The sequence below is a fragment of the Echiichthys vipera genome, assembly GCF_963691815.1.
Source record: "Echiichthys vipera genome assembly, chromosome: 14".
NCBI classification, from domain to species: domain Eukaryota; kingdom Metazoa; phylum Chordata; class Actinopteri; order Perciformes; family Trachinidae; genus Echiichthys; species Echiichthys vipera.
The window spans coordinates 5,284,864-5,304,878 of record NC_139839.1 but is presented as its reverse complement, the minus strand read 5'-3'; the positions used below and the strand labels follow the sequence as shown (position 1 = coordinate 5,304,878).

At 48.4% G+C, this 20,015-nt stretch overlaps 1 protein-coding gene across 1 annotated transcript; it reads right to left on the bottom strand.

Moving 5' to 3' along the window:
- Nucleotides 1-1,158: 1,158 nt before the first annotated feature.
- Nucleotides 1,159-17,392, bottom strand: LOC310956845 (Na(+)/citrate cotransporter-like; the record flags this gene model as incomplete). The annotated part of the gene is made up of 13 exons (XM_083927220.1): nucleotides 1,159-1,287; nucleotides 1,694-1,831; nucleotides 1,916-2,077; nucleotides 2,255-2,376; nucleotides 3,262-3,365; nucleotides 7,543-7,755; nucleotides 7,867-7,989; nucleotides 8,422-8,605; nucleotides 9,720-9,887; nucleotides 10,808-11,040; nucleotides 12,370-12,506; nucleotides 12,604-12,732; nucleotides 17,279-17,392. The coding sequence occupies 13 exons, from the start codon at nucleotides 17,390-17,392 to the stop codon at nucleotides 1,159-1,161; spliced, it is 1,956 nt and encodes a 651-aa protein (XP_083783346.1).
- Between the last annotated feature and the right edge of the window lie 2,623 nt (nucleotides 17,393-20,015).

Sequence of the window (20,015 nt, the reverse complement as noted above, 5' to 3'; positions counted from 1 at the left end):
TTTGTTTTAGGGCTGACGTTGATTAAGAGATTTAAGCAATAAATAAATAAATTAAAAATATTAAAGTATTATTTTAAAGCAGTTTTTATAAATATTTAAACCTTAAAATATTTAAACTGCCATTTAAAGGGTTAAAATCCCCAAAATGATTGAATATTTTATTTTTTCATCAGGGCGAAAGTAAAGAGATTTAAGCATTTATTAAAATATTATGATTTTTAAAAATACATCACTAGAGTTTAAAAGACAAGTGAGAGAAACAAAACACTGGATTTCACAAATTTGGCTTAAAATCAGAGTTCTTACCAAACTTTATCACACAAACTGAAACAAAATGATGAAAAAACTTTTTAAAAATTGTCTTTTTTTTAGGTTAAAGGTCGTCTTTATTTAATTTAATATTATTTTATTTAACACCAAATAAAAGTGTTGGATGGTAGAAAACTGTGGAGGTCACATATGTACAGAACACATTCACTAAATACAAACTTTAAATAGAAAACAACACAAAACACACAGAACATTTTCTACATATCTAAAAACTGTTTATCTACTGCCTCCATCGTTAGCTTCTCTGCTAGCTTCTCTGCTAGCTTCTCTGCTAGCTTCTCATGGATTTAACACACTGACTGAGGATAAGAACCTCACACAACAACACTTCAAAATCCTGAACTATCCCTTTAAATATCTGTTAAAACACAAAGTAGTATTTGCTAAATTTAAGATTAATTGCTTTTGTCGTTGGTAGTTAGCCGCCATGATTAGCCTCTGATGCTAACTAGCTTACTGCTACTTCTGCTACCTCACCTGAAGTTTCACCAAGAACAATTTCTACAGTAACAAACGCAACAATGAGGTGGATAGGAAACACGAAGAGTCATTTCTGTTAATAACAAACACCGTTTTTAAGGTTTCAGCTGAATGTTTGTGCAGAAGAATATAACGTACAGAAGCGTCGCGTCTAAAGTCACGACACCACGAACATCTGCACGAGAAGATGCGTGTTCCAGTATAACGACATGCGTGGTGAGAATGTCAAGACATCAGGAGGATGGCTCCGAATCACACGCTGCAGTTTGAATCCAAACAAAACCCGACACGTTTCACCCGGAGCTCAGTCGAGTGATGAAGCTGAGGCAGCACGTTGGTGTGGAGCTCCTACACCGGCGCGGTGGCGTTTGCCCATGACGGGAACGAGTCCAGGCCGAATATGACGTGACCCCAGCTGTTGATGGCCAGGGTGATGCAGCTGATCCCGATGACGTTCATCACCACTCCGGTTTTAGCCTGCAGGGGGCGCAAAAGAGCAGGAGGTTATTATGAGCGTATAAAAGAGGAGGACGTAACCATAGCAACGTCACCGAGTGGGCTGAAAAACAAAGCCGATCCAATCACCACTTGAGTCTCCGTCAGCTCCGTTCTCTAACTCGATCCAATCGTCCTCGCCTGTTTAACATGGGGCTCAATGAGAAACTGCTCTGTTATGAAACCTGCCCCTAGTGGAAACTCAGAGAACTGACGCTGACGGAGCTTCCTGATCGGATCAAACAGGAAGCTGTGGGCGGGGCTTGGTCAATGCCGTAAGACCATTGTTACTGAAAGCACTTCACCATTGGCTTCACATTTCTGACCTGGAGGTTGGTGTTTGGTCTGAATAGACTCGTCCCCGTGTCCTAACAGAAGCAGGACTCACCATGTCGGACACTTTCAGCAACCCGGAGGAGAAGACGATGGCGTTTGGAGGCGTGGCCACCGGCAGCATGAAGGCGAAGGAGGCGCTGAGGGTGCAGGGGATCATCACGTACAGAGGGTTCAAGCTTATGGACTGGGACTGGCACAGGACACACGCAGGACACTGTCAGAACACCGGCGCAAACATGTGAATATTCTGTGTTCGCTGTGAGTGTTTTGTTACCATGGAGGCCAGGATGGGCAGGAAGAGCGTTGCCGTGGCGACGTTGCTGGTACACTCGGTGAAGGTGGCGACGAGGAGGCAGAGGATGACGGCGATCGCCCAGGGAGGGATGGAGTGTAGCGGCGTCATCTGAGCGCCGAGCCAACGGGACAGACCGGACTCCTAACAACACACACACACACACACACACACACACACACACACATACACACACACACACACACACACACACACACACATACACACACACACACACACACACACACATTGAAAGCACTCAGTGTCATGGCGGTGCGGTTCAGCAGTTCAGGTGTGAACATCTCTCTCTGGCGAACTCACCTCGCTGCCTTTGGCGAGAGCGAAGCCGCCTCCCAGCAGCAGCACGATGTTCCAGGGCATCTTCTTCTGGGTCACCTGCCAGGTGAGCAGAGCAGGGGCGGGGCCTCCTGACACCTGGGGCGCTGCTTGGATAAAAAAAAGAAAGAAAAAGGGCAAACGCCACTGAAGAGGACACTTTAGCACCTGGCTGAGATAGATTCGTCAACACGGCGACCATGTCAGCCACATCTACTAATGCATGTTAGGAGATGCAGCTGCAAGTTTCAACACCTTTACTGCCAGTTTCAAATAAATAACACCTGTGGTGTTAGAGGTAACACGTTACAAAGTAAAATGTCAGAGTATGGGCGCACTCACACTGTGCCTCCGTACCGTGCCCCAGCACGTGTCACGGCTAAAGTCTGGTTCCTTGGACCAGTGTGAGTGCAACCGTACCGCGTCTAGGAGCGGCATGCTTGCCGTCCACGGCCCGTTTGGGAGAGGTGGGCTTTTGTTTGCACGTGTACGAGCACGAGCGTGCGCACGTGTACGAGCACGAGGCCTACGGCGGTTCTGAGGTCATTTCCTGTGCGCCTGTTGGGACGTAGAGAAAAGAAGGAGGGACCATGCGCGGACATTTCAAACAATGGCGGTGAAAGGTTCACGTTGGTGTGATGCGGAGGTGGAGTGTTTACTGCAGATTTGGTCGATGAAAAGATTCAAAAACAGTCGACAAGACGCACGAAAACTCCGAGGTCTACGGAAAGATCTGGAAACAAAGCCACGCATCGCCATGACGTCATCAATGCGTGTGACGTCATTTATCAGCCAGCAGAGTTTTTGGGGCCGTGGACTAAACACAATGACGCCAAACATTCAAAGGTAGGCGAACAAGAGGCTAACCAGACAGTTTTTTATTTTTAGTTAGAGTTACTTTAGTCAGTAAGTAACGCTGTAGTCCCTGTGTGTGTGTGTGTGTGTGTGTGTGTGTGTGTGTGTGTGTGTGTGTGTGTGTGTGTGTGTGTTACCTGTGTGAGAGCTCCTCCAGCAGCAGAGGAAGCGCGGCGGCTCCGAGGGAAGAACAAACAACAAAACAGCAACAAACAGAGCGACGGTCGCATCAGTGACGAACCTGCAGAGAACGAGAAAACGTATTTATTTATTTATCTGTTTTAATCAAATCAGCATCGAGCAGAAACCAACATAAACGCGCAGCCCACAAAAACAAACAGAATTCAAATCCAGCAAACACCATACACAGAGGAACGTCTCCCCGTCATTCATCATGATGTAATCAAAAGACAGTGTACTGAGTAACGACTGTACTTGAGTAACAAAGAGTGGAGATACCCTTTAAAACCCACAGACTTCACTTAGTGTCGTTCTCCGTCAGCATCGCTGTGTAACATTGTGCAACAGCAGCCTCCATGAATGGGGATTTCACCACAGAGTGTTTGTTTTTGCACCCATTGACCAAAAGAACTGTTTCCGGTTCCCTTTGTGTGTTTAAGCTTTTCAGTACAGAAGCAGCTCTGGACAGTTCAACCAACCCTGGTCTCTGATGCTAGTGTGACTCTGAAAGTGACCCACCAGAAAAATAAAGGGACTAAAAGACTGAGAATAAGAACAGAAAAGACAGAAAAGACAGAAAAACAGAGGTCTGGAGGGGTGGTCCTGGTCCTGGTCCTGGTCCACACGTCTCTGACACACTGGTGGAAGTCTGGGACAGTGCCAAGGGAGTGGCAGACCGGGGTGGTTGTTCCTGTTCAGAAAGGGGGACCAGAGGGTGTGTGCCAGTTACAGGGGGATCACACTACTCAGCCTCCCTGGTGAAGTCGACTCCAAGGTGCTGGAAAGGAGGTTCGTCCTGTAGAACCTCAGACTGAAGAGGAACCAGGTGGATTCAGTCCTGGACCTGGACCAGGACCAGCTCTTCACTCTCAAGGATCCTGGAGAGGGGGTCTGGGAGTGTGCCCATCCGGTCTACATGTGCTTTGTGGATCTGGAGAAGGCACATGACCGAGTCCCTGGAGATACTGTGGGAGGTGCTGAGGGAGTCTGGGGTGAGGGGGTCACTTCTGAGGGCCGTCCAGTCTCTGTACCCCCAAAGAGAGAGCTGAGTCCGGATCCTCGGCAGTAAGTCAGAGTGGTTCCCGGTGGGGGTCGGCCTCCACCGGGGGTGCACTTTGTCACCAATCCTGTTCGTGATTTTCATGGACAGGATATGGAGGCGTAGTCGTGGTGGGGAGGGGCTGCAGTTCGGTGGGCTGAGGATCTGGTCTCTGACGTGGTCCTGATGGCGTCGTGGGTCAGGGACCTTCAGCACTCACTGGATCGGTTCACAGCCGATTGTGAAACGGCCGGGATGATTACTCCAGGTCGGGAATGAGTCCTTACCCGAAATTAAGGAGTTCAAGGACCTCGGGATCTTGTTCACGAGTGAGGGGACGATGGAGCGTGAGTTTGGCCGGAGAATCGGAGCAGCGGGGGCGGAGCTGCAGTCGCTCTACCGCACCGTTGTGATGAACAGAGAGCTGAGGGAGGCAAAGCTCTGGATCTACCGCTCAGTCCTGGTTCCTACCCTCACCTGTGGTCATGAAAGCTGGGTCAGGACCCAAAGAACCAGGTCCAGGTCAGGATCCAAAGAACCAGGTCCAGGTCAGGACCCAAAGAACCAGGTCCAGGTCAGGACCCAAAGAACCAGGTCCAGGTCCAAGCGTGTGAAATGTGTTTCCTCAGGAGGGGGGCTGGAGTCTCCCTTAGAGAGAGGGGGAGAAGTTCAGCATCCGTGAGGAACTCGGAGTAGAGCCGCTGCTCCTTTGTGTTGAAAGGAGCCAGTTGAGGTGGTTCAGGATCATCTGGTCTGGATGAACCCTGGGCACCTCCCTAGGGAGGTGTTCCAGGCACGTCCAGCTGGGAGGAGGCCTCGGGGAAGACCCAGGACCAGGTGGAGAGATTAGATCTCCACACTGGCCTGGGAACGCCTCAGGATCCCCCAGTTAGAGCTGGTTAATGTGGCCCGGGAAAGGGAAGTTTGGGGTCCCTGCTGGAGCTGCTGCTCCCGCGACCTGACCCCGAATAAGCGCTCTGGTGTCTCTGTGAGCAGTCAAAGGGTCTGAGGTGAGAGTTGAATCCTTACTCTGACCTCGGCTGAGGTCCCATCTGAGCTTCACGATCAGCCTGCGTAATCAGGAAACATGTTGAAATAATCCGTTTGCACAAAACGCAGGTCCAAGGTGACTCCACCACACCCCCACACCCCCCCTCACGCTGCCTCCAACACGACTGTTTTCATGTTGAAGGGGACAAAGACGCATCGTCCTGCTCAGTGTTCAGCGTTTCAGATAAAGCTGCAGGAAAACCTTCTGTGTGTGGGATTCATCTCACGTCAATAAACTTTTTACAGCTGTTGTTTTTGTCTTTAGGACAAAAACATTCGTCAGGAACGATCAATAAATGACGTCCTGCGCTGGTGAGCCGGGCTTTTATGAATGAACAAAACACCAGTGTGCACAGAGGTTTAGAAGGGCAGGGGCGAAAGAGGGCACTTTAACACACGTTTATGCTCCTATAGGACACTTTAACACACGTTTATGTTCCTAGAGGACACTTTAACACACGTTTATGCTCCTAGAGGACACTTTAACACACGTTTATGCTCCTAGAGGACACTTTAGCACACGTTTATGCTCCTAGAGGACACTTTAACGCACGTTTAGGCTCCTAGAGGACACTTTAGCACACGTTTATGCTCCTAGAGGACACTTTAACACACGTTTAGGCTCCTAGAGGACACTTTAACACACGTTTATGCTCCTAGAGGACACTTTAGCACACGTTTAGACTCCTAGAGGACACTTTAACACCCGTTTATGCTCCTAGAGGACACTTTAACACACGTTAAGACTACCTATGGGGATGGGTTCATGAAATAAGTAACTTTAAGCTTTGAATCGATGTCTTCAGGTGAGTTTTGAATCTGCTGCTGAAATGAAATGTGATCCGGCTGCTGGTTGTGAAAGTTTGGGGCGTTGAATGTAAGTGAAGGGTGAGACCCGCGTCGGCCTCGGTGACCTGCAGCGGTTCATTCGGTGACAGTGTGCGGGTCAATACCACACCAGAGTAACAGTGTGTACCCAGGACACGTTTGCTCTGTTTGCTCTTCTCTTCTGAATCCTGTCAGATCAGGGATTTTGTCCTGAGGCGAAGTCTGCGTCAAACAACACTCTGGGTTCATTCATTGTTTTCTTTTCTGTCACTTTACATTAATGCAGGAGCACGCACACAGACACGTGACAGACAAGGCTGCAGGGGGAGACAGGAAGTGTAAGAACTCAGGGGATCAAACCAGTGAGCACAAAGCTGCTGAGACCAACTTTTACTGAGCACCTGGGTGAAGACTTACAGTGGAGTCCTCCCAGGGTCTAATTAAGGTACGATGAAGGCATTCAAAGGTCTTTTTTAACCACTAATGCTGCAGAAAATAACAGCAAACCTCTGCAGCAGCATGAGAAGAGTCCCTACACACACACAACAAAGCGTCATCAGCCTACTGCCCCCTGTACCAGCTCCTCTCATAGTAAAGTCCATTACAGTGGAAGGAGCCCATTGGTGCTTTGTTGTGTGTGTAGGGACTCTTCTCATGCTGCTGCAGAGGTTTGCTGTAATTTTCAGCAGCATTAGTGGTTAAAAAAGACCTTTGAATGCCTTCACCGTGCTGCCCAGAGCTAACCACTGTTAGCTATGTCCGGCTGTTAGCATCTCTCCTGGATTTCTACCTTAATAAAAACTGTCTCCATGGTTACTGATGATTAAAGTGCAGAAAAAGACCCTGGAGGAGTTTTCCGCATAATTACACTTTGAGTGGATCTGATGTTTGGATGAACGTATCAATGGTAATTCCCATTATGTGTTAGCATCGAGCTAATGCCTGTTTCTCCTTCTGGCTTCATAAAGATTCAGTTTTTGGACTCGGCAACTTTTGAAACTTTGGTTTTGGTTCAGGTCAATTCAGCTTTACATGATTTAAACTCTGTTTACCTGTCGACAGAAATCTTTTCCTGACACGAAGAAAGTGTTTGGAGCTAATCTTCTGAATTTAAGCTAAAAGAAAGGACGGGGTGGGTCCGGACCACGTGACCCCGAAGATTTCAGTGTTCTGGAAAAGTTCTATAATGTGAGTTCTTTGAGTCTATGGCGTCGTACGTGTGCGTGCATCAGCACGTTTTCCACTGAGCGCTCGCTAACGCTAATTGTCGTGACACGATAAACAACAACAGCGTTCACCGGAGCAGTGTGCAGGTACTCACTCGGCCTTGGCGTTGAACACGTGGGTAGCCCAGCCGTCCATGAAGCGCGGGTCTCGTGTGAACCACAGCACCACCATGAGGACGAGGAGCGCCGCGACGTTGAGCTCGCCGTAACTCACCGGTCCCAAGCTGCGGTGTTGGTCCCTGATCGCTTCATACGCCGCTCGCTCCTTCTCAGACTGCGCCGCCCCGCAACCCCACGTCCTCCGCAGGCTGCAACGCACCACAGTCAAACTAGCATCTTTGTACGTTCACTGATCGGCACACGGACGTTTGGGAGCGTTTGGTGTTCAGCAGGAGGGGAGGGGGGTGGTGGGGACTCACTTGCAGCCGATGTAGAGGAACTGCAGCCAGAACCAGGCCAGCGTCAGCGTCAGCACCATGGTGGGGAAGGCGAACGCGAACCAGGATGCAAAGGTGATGACGTCTCCGTTCTGAGGGAAGAGTCTGCGAGGAACACACACACACACACACACACACACACACACACACACACACACACACACACACACACACACACAAGGACAATACTGTGTCAGTGCAGACACAACGGCAGGATTACACTTTCACTTAAATCTGGATTTCCTCAGAACCAGAAAATCAGAAGTTTGGCATTTGGGCGTCGCCATCTTGGTTTTCTGTGACTGTGTTAGGACGACGGATTGTCATCGGCAGGTTCTATTTAACAATGAAATGGGGACTCGTACGAGTATGTGACGGTTAAGTTTAGACGACTAAAGGTGACGGTTAAGTTTAGTCACTAAAGGAGACGGTTCTGAACACTACACGCGCTGAGGTTGAGTGGCGTGAACCTCTAAACCCACAGTTCTTGTCAGGTTCCAGCTCCGTCCCCGTCTGTGTTTGTGTATTAGCACCTACTGGCTCATCTGTCCCATCAGAACCAGGTTTGGTCCGGTTCCCGTCAGAGTGGCGATGCCTCCGATGCTGGCGGCGTAGCACACGCTCAGCAGGAGTCCTTTACTCATCCTCCTCCTCTCCTCGTCCTCCTGGCTCAGCTCCTCCAGCTCCATCTGACAGCAGACGTTCACCGCGGACGCCACCACTGCGGCACAAAGTTCACAGAGAGTTGTTTAAAGGACACAAACTACAAACCGGGTCGTTTCAAACTTCTAAGTCTGCAGCCGTGTCTAGACCCGTGAAGAATAGATGGGATACTACAGGGCAGACTGACTGACCCAGTCATGATATCATAACACAGACGGACGGATCATTAACAACACAAACTGTTTAGGGGAAAGGAAATATTCCAAAACAATATTGACATATAAGCTTAAATGGCCTAGCAACAGTAACCGAGGAGGGCGGGACTTAGCACAGGCTCAGTTCTGGACGATCGCTCCGAGCGCCTCATTAAGTTTAAAGATGAAACATTAACAACTCCACAGCTGATCTTCATGCTTGACTGAAGAGGAGAGAAACCAACAGCTGCTTGGAACGAAGACGTCCACAGGAACACGGGTCTGTCTGAAACCAAACATTTATGGCCCCTGGTTTAAAGAAAGTTCCCGTCCAAATGAAACCGCAAAATAATGTCGTGCACATGTCAAAGCAGCAGGTGGAGACAGCGCTCCTAACAGGAAGTCCGTTTCAGCCAATCACAAGGCTGGAAACACGTCGTAAAACCCAGATTCCCTCTGTGGACGGAGACGCACACAAAGAGCTGAGAAGTTGCTCAACAGCAGCAGGATTTTGGCGAGGTCTTTCATCAAAGCACCGCTATCAGCTGATCACGTCTCCATGGAAACAGCCGAGTGTTTACCGTCGCACAACGTGACGTCAAACACTGGTTTTCCTGTCCACAGTAGGGATCGTCCAATTCTAGTGTTGTTCCCTCAATTTACATGCACATACACAACGATGAACACAAATGTTACGAGTGTCAAATTTTAAAAAAGGAACATTTACTGGACTTATAAAAAGCGTCTTCAGTGTTCGATACTTCTAAAAAACGCAAATATCCTCAGATGCATCGGCCTATCACTCGTCCACACACGACTGCTGAAACCGCACTTTAACAAAAAGTTCCCCCTGGACTCTGGTTTGAGGAGCAACAGCTGTGGTTAGTGTGGACCAAAGGATGAACACACACTTTAGAAAGTACACCTGCGCTCGTGTGGACAACCCCTGAATCTTTGGGACCTCGCGTGAGGACTCACCCGGCCCGGTGTTGGTGCAGTCTGACGGAGGTTTGTCCTGTGGAGTCGGTTTAACCTTCTCCTGTGCGTCCGTCTCACCCTCTGACGCTTTCTGCCCAGAGGACACGTTGTCTTGTAGGTTGCTGGTTGTCTCTGCGTTGCCTTGTGTTAACGTTGCCCCGTTCAGACCTGGGAGGAAACATTCATGGTTGAAATGTACAACTTTGACCTCCAAGCATGCACAGCGTAAATGACCGCGACCCCTGACCTTGATCTCTGACCGTGACCCCTGACCGTGGGGACCTGACTGTGATCCCTGACCGTGACCCCTGACCGTGACCCCTGACCGTGGGGACCTGACCGTGGGGGCCTGATGTTTCTTTGGGAGGTGTGCACACAGCTGGACTCTCGGGGGTGCAGCTTCACAGCTTCACTGTGAGTTTGAATCCAGTTGGTTCTGCAGGTTTGACGCTGTGCTGCCTCACACTGACTTCTGGTCCAATGAGGTCTGGATCTTAATCAATTTTAAACTGATTGTATTGATTTTTACTCTGTTCTATGTCGTTTTTACCTGTTGGAGGAACACGTTAGCCTCCTGAGTCCACCCTGATCTCTGAGCTCTGCTGTGTTTCACTCTCAGATCAGTCTGGAAACGTTTGAGCAGCGACCGAACCCATCAGCGCTGGTTTAGAGGTGGATTAAAGTGAAACTAAAAGAGACTGTTGAGTGTAAACTCTGTATGTTGGTGATAGACAGATGGTTTATCCAATCAGAAACCAGGATTTTCACCCCTTCCCCAAAGATCTTTAAACCAGAGTTCAGATGGATCTGCTGAGACGATCAGAACCAGGAGACGCAATCATCTGGAGTCGGGTTAGGAACACGTAGCATCAATGAACTAACATCTAAACATCTGTGGTGGTCTGTGGTCGTTGTTGTGACCCAGGTCTCACTTGCATAAATAGATGTGATGTCTTTCATAAAGCTTATATAAGGTGACCATGTTTGCTGTGACAGAAGGTGAAGTCCGACCGCCCTCCCTGGATGAAGGACTCCCTCCTTTTTGCATGTGTACCGGATAAATGGGGCTCTCTTCTTTGGCAACGTACCCTTCTCCAGGACGTTGGGTCCAGCAGGTCGCAGGATGCTGCAGGTTTTCTCCCGGTGTTCCTGGTGAAGGTTGACGCTCCTTCTCCGACTCTCAGAGGAGGATTCAGGGTCTGAGTTGCCATGGAGCTGCTCTAGCACGGCCTGGACGATTGGGACCATCATGGCGGTGGTGGCCGTGTTGCTGATCCACATGGAGAGGAAGGCCGTCACCCCCATGAACCCCAGCATCAACCTGGGACACAAGGGAAGACGACAATCAACAATTCAACAATCCTCATCAACAAGAAACACACATCTCAATATCCTCATGTTCAGTTTACAGGTGTAACTGCAGACACGCCTGTAAAGTGAATTCCTACTCTGCAACGGCCGCTGCATTAAAGGTGGATTCATGATTTCGGATCTGGACTAAATTGGTGCGTCCGTTCCAAACGTTGTCTCCGGTGCTGCCCTTCATCCCTCCGTCCTGTTTCAGCGTTGTTATGGATGTTATGACTCATCCTCTAGAGCAGGGGGGTCAAACTCAGGCTTCTGGGTCAAATCTGGCTCTAAGATCATATCCAGGTTCTCTGAGAGCTGGCCTGTGAGTCTAAAGCACACACACGTCTACTTTTCTGTTCACACACATGAGCATCTATGCTACCAGTCTCTGCAGACAAACTGAATCCACCCCTCCCCAAAAACGACCCAAAGAAAGATGGAGGACAGGATCTTTCAGCAGATGATCTGTGTGTGAAGGTAAAGAGCTGTTTGTCACCGTGGCTGTAACCAAAGAATCAAACAGAAGAAACACCACGACAAGAACAAGGAGCTGCACTGGAAAGGCTCAACGTTACACATCTGGAGAGAAGGGAACACATGCACATCTGCAGACTTTTTTTGCAGGTTGGACTGACTCTACACTGATTTCCGGAGGTGTTGCTCGGTTCTGTCCGGATCACTCTGGACTCATGAGCTCAGAGGCGATGGACCCACTGACGGACGAGACGACCCCTCTGGAGAGAAGGGACACATGCACATCTGCAGTCTTTTTTTCTTTTTTTGTAGATATTGAGTTTGACACCGCTGCTCTGGAGGGCAGAGCCGCGTCACAAACTACCAACAATCACAAACATGGCGTCTGTCGTGGAGATGATTTTGCCAAATGTGAGTAAATGTGAGACCACTCAACGAAAACCGACGCCTTAATGGAGAGTTTCTTTTTGTGCCCTTAAATACTTTAGGATGTCCCCCGCTGCTTCTTCTTCTTCTTCTTCTTCTTCTTCTTCTTCTTCTTCTTCTTCTTCTCCTTCTCCTTCTCCTTCCTCTCCTTCTTTGTGGATTCTGGTGAATGCTTGGACTGACTCTACACTGATTTCCCGTGGTGTCGCTCGGTTCTGTCCGGAGCACTCTGGACTCATGAGCTCAGAGGCGACGGCCCCACTGACGGACGAGACGACCTCCGGGCTCGGACGAAAGGGTCCGAACCCGTATTTACCCTAGAGAGGGATTGGGCCTTTACGGGGTGGACCAACATATTTATTTCAGGTTTCATGATAGAGCAGGAGATCAGGTGACTCACAGGGCGGGTCGGACTCCGACCAACAGCAGAACTCGGAGCGCGATGCGTTTGTGGAGGTTCCAGTGCTCCACGGCGACCGCCACCATCAGCCCGCCCACAAACAGCATGTTGGTGTCCTTCAGGTACTGCATACACACCTGAACAACAACGGGAAGGGTTTACAGCAGAACCTCAGCCTTTCTTTGACCTTATCATAGTGTGTGTGTGTGTGTGTGTGTGTGTGTCCAGTCTTACGTCTTTGGACTGCATGATGCCGAGGACGGGGAACAGGATGGTCGGCAGCAGTGCCGTCACCGCCAGAGGCAACACCTCCGTGCACCAGTACACCGCCATGAGCGCTATGACATAAGCACAGGCTGCCTCCTACACACTCACACACACACACACACAGACACACACACACACACAGACACAAGTGAAGTGTTTTGTTAAGGAAGGTTTAGTTACAGGGACACTTGTTTCTCTGTTTCTTTCATATTATTATTAAATTAAATGTCATAGTTTTGTCTGAAATATTACTATAAAACTTTCATATTTTGTAAGATGAGTGTTTTTCAAAATAAAAGACAAAAGAGCCTCTCACGTCTGTTCATCCACAGTACCGCCGTGTGGATTCAGACTCCTGCGGTGAACACACACACACACACACTCACACACACAAACACACACACACACACACACACACACACACACACACACACACACACACACACACACACACACACACACACACACACACACACACACACACACACACACACACACACACACACACACACACACACACACACCTGCTGTGGAGATGAAGTGTGGATTTCTGGGAAAAGTTACCGGAGACTTTCAGGAAAGAATCCAAAACATTCTCACGACCAAAGGTTTAGACACCAAAACTACTCAGTTAGGTTTAGGCGTCTACTTGGTTTTATGGTTGTATAAAGATTTAGTCCCAAGTTACCCGGTTACTGCCTAACCTTAACCATGTTTGGTTCCCACCATCTACCATCACATCACCTATCTCTCCATTCCCTCCTCCTTTACGCAGATGTTTGCGTCTCTAAACACACAACCTATTATTTCCCGTAGCCGTTCATGTCCCGAACTTCTTAAACCAAACCACAACCAAGTCCTTTTCACGCCTAACCATAACCATAACCATAACCATAACCATAACCATAACCGTCACCCTTTGGAGGCTAAAACCGGTCACGTTACATTAGTTTTGGTACCTAAACCTAACCGACACCAAACCAAGTGTTCTTTTTTTCTGTGATGGTGTAAAAAGAGACGATGAAGCGGTGAAACGCGCCTCTAACATGGATCAAAGCTGTGTTTGTTTTTCTTCGGTGACCCGTGGCGGTTGTTTTTCTTTGGTGACACGTGACGCTTGTTTTTCTTTTGTGACCTATGACGGTTGTTTTTCTTCGGTGACCCGTGACGGTTGTTTTTCTTTTGTGACCTGTGACGGTTGTTTTTCTTCGGTGACCCGTGACGGTGGTTTTCTTTGGTGATCCGTGACGGTTGTTTTTCTTTGGTGCCCCGTGACGGATGTTTTTCTTTGGTGCCCCGTGACGGATGTTTTTCTTTGGTGACCCGTGGCGGTTGTTTTTCTTTGGTGACCCGTGACGGTTGTTTTTCTTTGGTGACCCGTAACGCTTGTTTTTCTTTGGTGACCCGTGACGCTTGTTTTTCTTTGGTGACCCGTGACGGTTGTTTTTCTTTGGTGCCCCGTGACGGATGTTTTTCTTTGGTGACCCGTGACGGTTGTTTTCCTTTGGTGACCCGTGACGGTTGTGTTTCTTTGATGACCCGTGACGGTTGTGTTTCTTTGGTGACCCGTGACGGTTGTTTTTCTTTGGTGACCCATGTCACCCACGTTGTTTTTCTTCAGTGACCCGTGACGGTTGTTTTTCTTTGGTGACCCGTGACGGTTGTTTTTCTTCGGTGACCCGTGACGGTTGTTTTCCTTTGGTGACCCGTGATGGATGTTTTCCTTTGGTGACCCGTGACGGTTGTTTTTCTTTGGTGACCCGTGATGGATGTTTTCCTTTGGTGACCCGTGACGGTTGTTTTTCTTTGGTGACCCGTGACGGATGTTTTCCTTTGGTGACCCGTGACGGTTGTTTTCCTTTGGTGACCCGTGACGGTTGTTTTTCTTTGGTGACCTGTGACGGTTGTTTTTCTTTGGTGACCCGTGACGCTTATTTTTCTTTGGTGACCCGTGACGGTTGTTTTTCTTGGGTGACCCGTGACGGATGTTTTTCTTTGGTGACCCATGACGGTTGTTTTTCTTTGGTGACCCGTGACGGTTGTTTTTCTTTGGTGACACGTGACGGTTGTTTTTCTTTGGTGACCCGTGACGCTTGTTTTTCTTTGGTGACCCGTGACGGTTGTTTTTTCTTTGGTGACCCGTGACGGTGGTTTTCTTTGGTGACCCGTGATGGATGTTTTTTTTTGGTGACCCGTGACGGTTGTTTTTCTTCGGTGACCCGTGACGGTTGTTTTTCTTTGGTGACCCGTGACGGTTGTTTTTCTTTGGTGACTCGTGACGGTTGTTTTTCTTTGGTGACCCATGACGGTTGTTTTTCTTTGGTGACCTGGACGCTTTTTTTTTTCTTTGGTGACCCGTGACGGTTGTTTTTCTTTGGTGACCCGTGACGGATGTTTTTCTTTGGTGACCCATGACGGTTGTTTTTCTTTGGTGACCCGTGACGAATGTTTTTCTTTGGTGACCCGTGACGGTTGTTTTTCTTCGGTGACCCGTGACTACTCGGTTAGGTTTAGGCGTCTACGTGGTTTTATGGTTGTATAAAGATTTAGTCCCAAGTTACCCGGTTACTGCCTAACCTTAACCATGTTGGGTTACCACCATCTACCATCACATCACCTATATCTCCATTCCCTCCTCCTTTACGCAGATGTTTGCGTCTCTAAACACACAACCTATTATTTCCCGTAGCCGTTCATGTCCCGAACTTCTTAAACCAAACCACAACCAAGTCCTTTTCACGCCTAACCATAACCATAACCATAACCATAACCATAACCATAACCGTCACCCTTTGGAGGCTAAAACCGGTCACGTTACATTAGTTTTGGTACCTAAACCTAACCGACACCAAACCAAGTGTTCTTTTTTTCTGTGATGGTGTAAAAAGAGACGATGAAGCGGTGAAACGCGCCTCTAACATGGATCAAAGCTGTGTTTGTTTTTCTTCGGTGACCCGTGGCGGTTGTTTTTCTTTGGTGACACGTGACGCTTGTTTTTCTTTTGTGACCTGTGACGGTTGTTTTTCTTCGGTGACCCGTGACGGTTGTTTTTCTTTTGTGACCTGTGACGGTTGTTTTTCTTCGGTGACCCGTGACGGTGGTTTTCTTTGGTGATCCGTGACGGTTGTTTTTCTTTGGTGCCCCGTGACGGATGTTTTTCTTTGGTGCCCCGTGACGGATGTTTTTCTTTGGTGACCCGTGGCGGTTGTTTTTCTTTGGTGACCCGTGACGGTTGTTTTTCTTTGGTGACCCGTAACGCTTGTTTTTCTTTGGTGACCCGTGACGCTTTTTTTTCTTTGGTGACCCGTGACGGTTGTTTTTCTTTGGTGCCCCGTGACGGATGTTTTTCTTTGGTGACCCGTGACGGTTGTTTTCCTTTGGTGACCCGTGACGGTTGTGTTTCTTTGATGACCCGTGACGGTTGTGTTTCTTTGGTGACCCGTGACGGTTGTTTTTCTTTGGTGACCCATGTCACCCACGTTGTTTTTCTTCAGTGACCCGTGACGGTTGTTTTTCTTTGGTGACCCGTGACGGTTGTTTTTCTTCGGTGACCCGTGACGGTTGTTTTCCTTTGGTGACCCGTGATGGATGTTTTCCTTTGGTGACCCGTGACGGTTGTTTTTCTTTGGTGACCCGTGATGGATGTTTTCCTTTGGTGACCCGTGACGGTTGTTTTTCTTTGGTGACCCGTGACGGATGTTTTCCTTTGGTGACCCGTGACGGTTGTTTTCCTTTGGTGACCCGTGACGGTTGTTTTTCTTTGGTGACCTGTGACGGTTGTTTTTCTTTGGTGACCCGTGACGCTTATTTTTCTTTGGTGACCCGTGACGGTTGTTTTTCTTGGGTGACCCGTGACGGATGTTTTTCTTTGGTGACCCATGACGGTTGTTTTTCTTTGGTGACCCGTGACGGTTGTTTTTCTTTGGTGACACATGACGGTTGTTTTTCTTTGGTGACCCGTGACGCTTGTTTTTCTTTGGTGACCCGTGACGGTTGTTTTTTCTTTGGTGACCCGTGACGGTGGTTTTCTTTGGTGACCCGTGATGGATGTTTTTTTTTGGTGACCCGTGACGGTTGTTTTTCTTCGGTGACCCGTGACGGTTGTTTTTCTTTGGTGACCCGTGACGGTTGTTTTTCTTTGGTGACTCGTGACGGTTGTTTTTCTTTGGTGACCCATGACGGTTGTTTTTCTTTGGTGACCTGGACGCTTTTTTTTTTCTTTGGTGACCCGTGACGGTTGTTTTTCTTTGGTGACCCGTGACGGATGTTTTTCTTTGGTGACCCATGACGGTTGTTTTTCTTTGGTGACCCGTGACGGATGTTTTTCTTTGGTGACCCGTGACGGTGAACTTTTAACCCGTCTCTGTTTGTGGATCAGTGACAGAAGTAAATGAACCACCTTCAACACAGACACTCTTTCACCTTTATTTCCATTTTCTGCTGCTGCTACAGTTCATCTCTGCTCTTATTTTACAGGTTATTAAAACAAACAACAATAAATGATGAACACATTCATTATAAACAATTATATCAACCGCTACTGCTTAGTGTCACTGGTTAGTGTCACTGAAAGTAAACTGGTTATTTAAACTGGTTAGTGTTCAGTCAACTGGTTAGTGACGGGTCAGTGAACTGGTCTCACCTTGGTGCTGAGGGCGAGCGGCAGCAGGAGGAACGGGCTGCAGACGAGGATGAAGACGCCCTTTAACCTCCAGAGCCGCCGCAGCATTTTCACCCGCAGAGGAAGAACCGACATGACGGAATACGATGAAGACAATGAAGACGATGAAGATGAAGAAGATGAGTAAGACTAAAAGACTGTCAGAGAAAAACTGAGACTCTATTCTCTCGTTCCTGCTCACACTCCGTCTGCAGCCCTCTCTCTCATTTGGGATGAACTTCACAGTGGACACTAAATATTAACTCTCACACACACACACACACACACACACACACACACACACACACACACACACACACACACACACACACACACACACACACACACACACACACACACACACACACACACACACACACACACACACACACACACACACACTATCTAAACTCTCACACACAGAACAAACACAGGAGAGGAAATCAGATCTCCTGTTGACGTCACAAAGTTCACAGTTTGAACTGAAGCAGCAGAAACAGAAACGTGATGATCCCGAGCTAACAGCTGTTAGCCACGTCCCGCTGTTAGCCACGTCCCCCTGTTAGCCACGTCCTGCTGTTAGCCACGTCCCCCTGTTAGCCATGTACCTCTGTTAGCCACGCCCCGCTGTTAGCCACATCCTGCTGTTAGCCACGTCCCCCTGTTAGCCATGTCCTGATGTTAGCCACGTCCCGCTGTTAGCCACGTGCCGCTGTTAGCCACGTCCCGCTGTTAGCCACGTCCCGCTGATAGCCACATCCCGCTGTTAGCCACGTCCCCCTGTTAGCCACGTCCCCCTGTTAGCCATGTCCTGATGTTAGCCACGTCCCGCTGATAGCCACGTCCCGCTGTTAGCCACGTCCCCCTGTTAGCCACGTCCTGCTGATAGCCACTCCTGGATTTCTCCGTTAATAGTTGTTACAGGACAAAAAGTGTCTTTATTATTAAAATTATTCAGTTTTCTTAATGTAATAGAACGAACAAACATCATTTTATTGTTTTGTCTCCTCCAGACGCTGCTGAAAACAATGGAACCGCACACATCACCAAACATTTCCCTTAGTGTTTGCGTTCGTTTACGTTCAGTTCAGCAACTGTTCTCACCGCGGAGCCTCTTCTAGGGTCCCCGTACAGAAAAGTCCACTGGTGTGAGGTCTGGTGAAGGCAGCGCGTATTCAACCAAACGCCCCCCGACATCCTTTCTGCACACATTTCTGTGTCAGATTATAAAATAAAGTGACGTTGATGAGAGAAAGCAGTCAGACATTTGGGCTTTACGCTATATTTTGGAGCTGTTAAAGCATGGGCTTTTATTGTGAAGGACTGAAGTTTGGACAACATTGATGGACTTTTATTGTGAAGGACTGAAGTTTGGTCCTGGATGTTTGGAGAACTTTGATGGGCTTTTATTGTGAAGGACTGAACTTTGGACCTGGATGTTTGGACAACATTGATGTGCTTTTATTGTGAAACGTCCATGTAGAAAACATAAATTCTTCTTTATTTCCTTTATAATTTAAAAGATAAATATCTGAGTTTGTTGAGTTTATCATTAAACTCATAAATGCGGAGACGAAACGAAGGTGATTTATTTTGTTGATCTTTGAGTTTGAAGTGTTTGGTTCGAGTCCGGTGAGACGGGACGCTGTCCTCTGACGCCCCCCGGTGGAAACAACAGGGACCTGCACTTACACTGTTAATGTGCCAGAACAGGAAGAAGCTGATATTCAACTATTATTATTATTTTTATATTTGTTTATTTACTTTAAAAAGTCTCTCTAATGTCCCCTTAAAGCTGCATTCTCTCTAATGTCCACATAAAGCTGCACTCTCTCTAATGTCCACTTAGAGCTGCATTCTCTCTAATGTCCAGCAGGAGGAGACTCCACTTAAAGCTGCATTCTCTCTAATGTCCAGCAGGAGGAGACTCCACTTAAAGCTGCATTCTCTCTAATGTCCAGCAGGAGGAGACTCCACTTAAAGCTGCATTCTCTCTAATGTCCAGCAGGGGGAGACTCCACTTAAAGCTGCCTTCTCTCTAATGTCAAGCAGGAGGAGACTCCACTTAAAGCTGCATTCTCTCTAATGTCCAGCAGGAGGAGACTCCACTTAAAGCTGCATTCTCTCTAATGTCCAGCAGGGGGAGACTCCACTTAAAGCTGCCTTCTCTCTAATGTCAAGCAGGAGGAGACTCCACTTAAAGCTGCATTCTCTCTAATGTCCAGCAGGAGGAGACTCCACTTAAAGCTGCATTCTCTCTAATGTCCAGCAGGAGGAGACTCCACTTAAAGCTGCATTCTCTCTAATGTCAAGCAGGAGGAGACTCCACTTAAAGCTGCATTCTCTCTAATGTCCAGCAGGAGGAGACTCCACTTAAAGCTGCATTCTCTCTAATGTCCAGCAGGAGGAGACTCCACTTAAAGCTGCATTCTCTCTAATGTCCAGCAGGAGGAGACTCCACTTAAAGCTGCATTCTCTCTAATGTCCAGTGTCTGTTGTGGTGAAACCCGGAGGATCAGGGTGAACCGGGGTGGAGGTGGACCCTGTTTGTCCCAGAGGTCGACCCTGTTTGTCACAGAGGTGGACCCTCCAGGACCAGAGGCGGACCCTGTTTGTCACTGAGGTGGACTGTGGGGGCGTTCAGCTGGATCGAGGCGGTGAGCAGAGGACAAACACACGCCCACGGTGTGTGCTGAACGTTTGTGTGGAGCGCTGTGTG